Source organism: Mytilus trossulus, chromosome 7 (assembly GCF_036588685.1).
Source record: "Mytilus trossulus isolate FHL-02 chromosome 7, PNRI_Mtr1.1.1.hap1, whole genome shotgun sequence".
Classification (NCBI taxonomy): domain Eukaryota; kingdom Metazoa; phylum Mollusca; class Bivalvia; order Mytilida; family Mytilidae; genus Mytilus; species Mytilus trossulus.
This window is the reverse complement of record NC_086379.1, coordinates 28,955,076-28,958,576: the sequence shown is the minus strand read 5'-3', so window position 1 is coordinate 28,958,576 and position 3,501 is coordinate 28,955,076. Positions and strand designations below refer to the sequence as shown.

Here is a 3,501-nt window from a genome sequence, read left to right as displayed (position 1 = left end):
TAAGAACTTACACAAAAGTTTAACTTTTCCCTTTTTTGTATCCCGTATATAAGCCTGGTACCTTTGATAACTATTTACACCACTTGGTGATGCAATTGCTGGTGGACTTTTCGTCCCCGAGGGTATCACCAGCCCAATAGTCAGCACTTCTGTGTAGGTAATTTTGATAAATTTCCTGTTAACAAAAGCATGACTTTTTCAAAATACTAAGGATTTTCTTATTCCAAGCATAGATTTGCTAAGCCGAATTTGGCACAACTTTTTGGAATTTTGGGTCCTCTATGCTCTTCATCTTTGTACTTGTTTGCTTTATAACTTTTTTTTATCTGAGCGTCACTGATGAGTCTTATGTAGACGAAAAGCGCGTCTTGCGTATAAAATTATAAGCCTGGTACCTTTGATAACTATATATATCAATCAAAAATTTGTGTTTAACAGGATTTATTTTTTTAACTGTCACTAACTGTAAACTAAGCAATCGTGTTTCATCGTAAGTTCATTATATTTCTAAATAAATAAAATAAGCATTATAAAAAGGAGCAATATCTTAAGGGCAAATGCAATAAGGAAAAACAAGTAAGAATTCTATAACTTAGCTAAACAGAAAGTATGTCGGAAAATTATGAAATGAAGGAAACTGCAACAGGAGAGTTATCATACGACTTTTTAACACCACTGATCGCAGCAGTCCAGAATAATCTTTTTCCAATTCCTTTTATGTACGATAGATATGGCGTTGTATAGAGTAATGTACGAAGCGCACTTGTCATATGTTTTGAGTCAATCTGTTTAAGCATTATCAGGACCATCGCATTTTTTCCTCGTCGGCGTCTCCTTGCTTGAACAAGGTTAACTTCCCATTGACACCATTCACTTTTAGCAAAGTTATTGGACATAATGACGATAAATTTCCAGCTTTTATTCATAAACTCCTCAATATTTTCGACAATATCTTCGCCTACCGGAAAATCTCTACAATGTATACAAACTTTAAATTCTTCGTCTTCTAGGCGCTTCAATAGAACCTCGTGAACCCATTTACGATCTTTCTCGCAGTAAACAACATAAACATCAAATTCGTAAGTTCCCGGTAAATCCGACCGAATAGATCTTCGCTGGCGACGTCTATAGAGATGATAAAGGTATAACGCATTGCGGATATTGTTTTGACATTTCAAAGTCACACTCCCTATCAAAACAATTAATACAGCACAGAATAAAACAGACCCAATAAAAATGTTAGAAGAGTCTGATTTACTGCAAGTCTCTTCTGTTGGCAAATAGTCAACTATTTTAGTGTCCTTTAGTTTCTCTGGAAAGGAACACAAGTAGTTGTCAGGCCACTTTACCAGTTTTGTTGATAAATTTGAAGCACGGAGGTAATCTACAAACCATCTATGATTGCAAGTACACCAAAATGGATTGTACGATAAATCTAAACTTTCCAAAGATGCAAAAACACTCTCGGGAAATGACGTTTCATTGATTAGATTAATTGCATTTCCATTGAAGTTTAAAATTTTGAGTGATGTCACATTATGGAAAAGTGCACGATCCCATTTGCTTATACTATTTCCTTGCAATATCAAAGTATGAAGAAATGGTTTATTTTGGAAAAACATGTCTGGCAGGGTTGAGAAAAAAGTCTTTTGCAAAACTAACTTCTGTAAATTTTCCAAAGGTGCAAACATTTGAAGAAAAATAGATTCGTTTTTTGGCAAATAGTTCCTCGTCAAGTCAAGGTTAGTGAGGTTATGCAAGAATTGGAAAATTGACTTTGAATCAAATCTGTCCATGTCGGTAAACTTGAAATCATTTTGTATAAACTGTAATTTTTTTAAAGAAACACAATTGAAAGCACGACTTTCAAGTTTTCTTAGTTTCAAATGACTAACTGAAAGCCTTTCTAGATTTGTCAATGGTAAAAATATATCATTGCCGATCTCAATTATTCTATTATTGTCGAGTATCAATTCTCGTAATTTGTTCAAACACCTGAAAGATCTGGATGACAGCGATCTAATGGCATTGTCAAATAAAGTTAACTTTTCAAGACTTGGGGCAAGTGTTGATTCATTTGCAGAACAAAATTTCGGAATAATCACTATTTGATTCGCAGTTAGATCCAATTCTTTCACTTTTTCGAAATCATTCGTTATAACCAAACGTTGAATTCGATTATTTCTGCATGTAATTTTTTCAACTTGATTAAAAGGCCTCAAAAATGATGCATCAAAAGTCAAAATAATGTTGAAGTTCAAAGAAAGTGTAGAAATATTAGCTCCAGCTAAATTTTCAAAAAGACTATCTGGAATTTTTTCCCATCCATTATTTTCGAATTTCAATGTTTCAATTGTAGACAAGTTTACGCTTCGAAGTGAGGTTTCAAGAGTCGATAAATCAAGTTCCTCTTCATATGAAATTTCAAGTGTTCTCATGGTATCCAAATATTTAAACGTGTCATTTGCTACCGTCACAATCCCATTTTCTTGCAGTAAAAAATGTCTGATGTTATTATCGGTTACATTATAAAACGTATTCTTGTCCAGGTGTAAGAAAGTATTTGACTTTAGCAGTAGTGTTAGAGAATATTCTGGAATTTTTGGAATGTATGTTAATGAAAAACACGAGGTCTTTAAGCTTTTTCGACTGCAATGACAGAAATTTGTGAAACAACATGTAGCTCTATCGATTAGATAAATCACAAAATAAAATCTTAACACACAAACCATTTTAAACTCCTCACTAAACCGATGTGTAACAAACAACAATGTGAAAAATGAATGAAATATGCTTCCTGCAGCTATTTAAATTGCAATTGTATAAAATTGAAATATCATATCGCTTATATATTTTGAAATTGTTAAAGATTGAAGCACGCAACCTTCCTTAAAATGGGGGGAAATACTACTTTTTTTTATTTTGCTCTTCATTATAAGATGCATTGTGTGAAATTGTTCGGTCATGAAAATACCAATTTCTTCTTCCTGCTTGTAATAATTGAATAAACGTTCCTTTTGTAAATTAAAATTCAATTAAAGGATATTCATCTGTAACTTTCAAAATAATTTCTTCCCTTTCCCCCATCTACTGCTAAGTTTTTTCAAATACCATATTTGTTAAATGTTTTCATTATCGATACAAAATTATCATTTTGTATGCTAGGCACGCATTATGTCTTCACTAGACTCATCCTTACGGTTTTGCCAAGTACAACTTATTTAATCTGTTTCTGGAGTAAATAATCCTTATCATTTAAAAAAGTTGTGTAAACAGTTAATTTATGATTATGACTATTTAAATTTCACAATCGTATAAAATCTAAATATCATATCCCATATATATTTTGAAATAGTTAAAGATTGAAGCACGCAACCTTCCTTAAAATGGGGGTAAATACTACTTTTTTTGTTATTTTGCTCTTCATTATAAGATGCATTGTGTGTAATTGTTCGGTCATAAAAATACCAATTTCTTCTTCCTGCTTATAATAATTGAATG

General features: G+C 32.2%; 1 protein-coding gene across 1 annotated transcript; it reads right to left on the bottom strand.

The window, feature by feature from the left end:
* Positions 1-546: 546 nt before the first annotated feature.
* On the bottom strand, positions 547-3,133 carry LOC134726329 (toll-like receptor 13). Its single transcript, XM_063590729.1, has 2 exons — positions 3,112-3,133; positions 547-2,803 (listed from the first exon to the last, which is right to left on the bottom strand). Exons 1-2 carry the CDS (start codon positions 3,131-3,133, stop codon positions 621-623), a joined length of 2,205 nt encoding a protein of 734 aa, XP_063446799.1. The 3' UTR covers positions 547-620.
* Positions 3,134-3,501: the final 368 nt, after the last annotated feature.

Bases quoted from the DNA above. Each gene is read 5' to 3' on its own strand.
- LOC134726329 (XM_063590729.1), bottom strand. From the start codon at position 3,133: ATGAAAACATTTAACAAATATG. The intron at 2,804-3,111 runs GTATTTGAAAAA...CAATTTAAATAG, and splicing joins GAAAACATTTAACAAATATG to CTGCAGGAAGCATATTTCAT.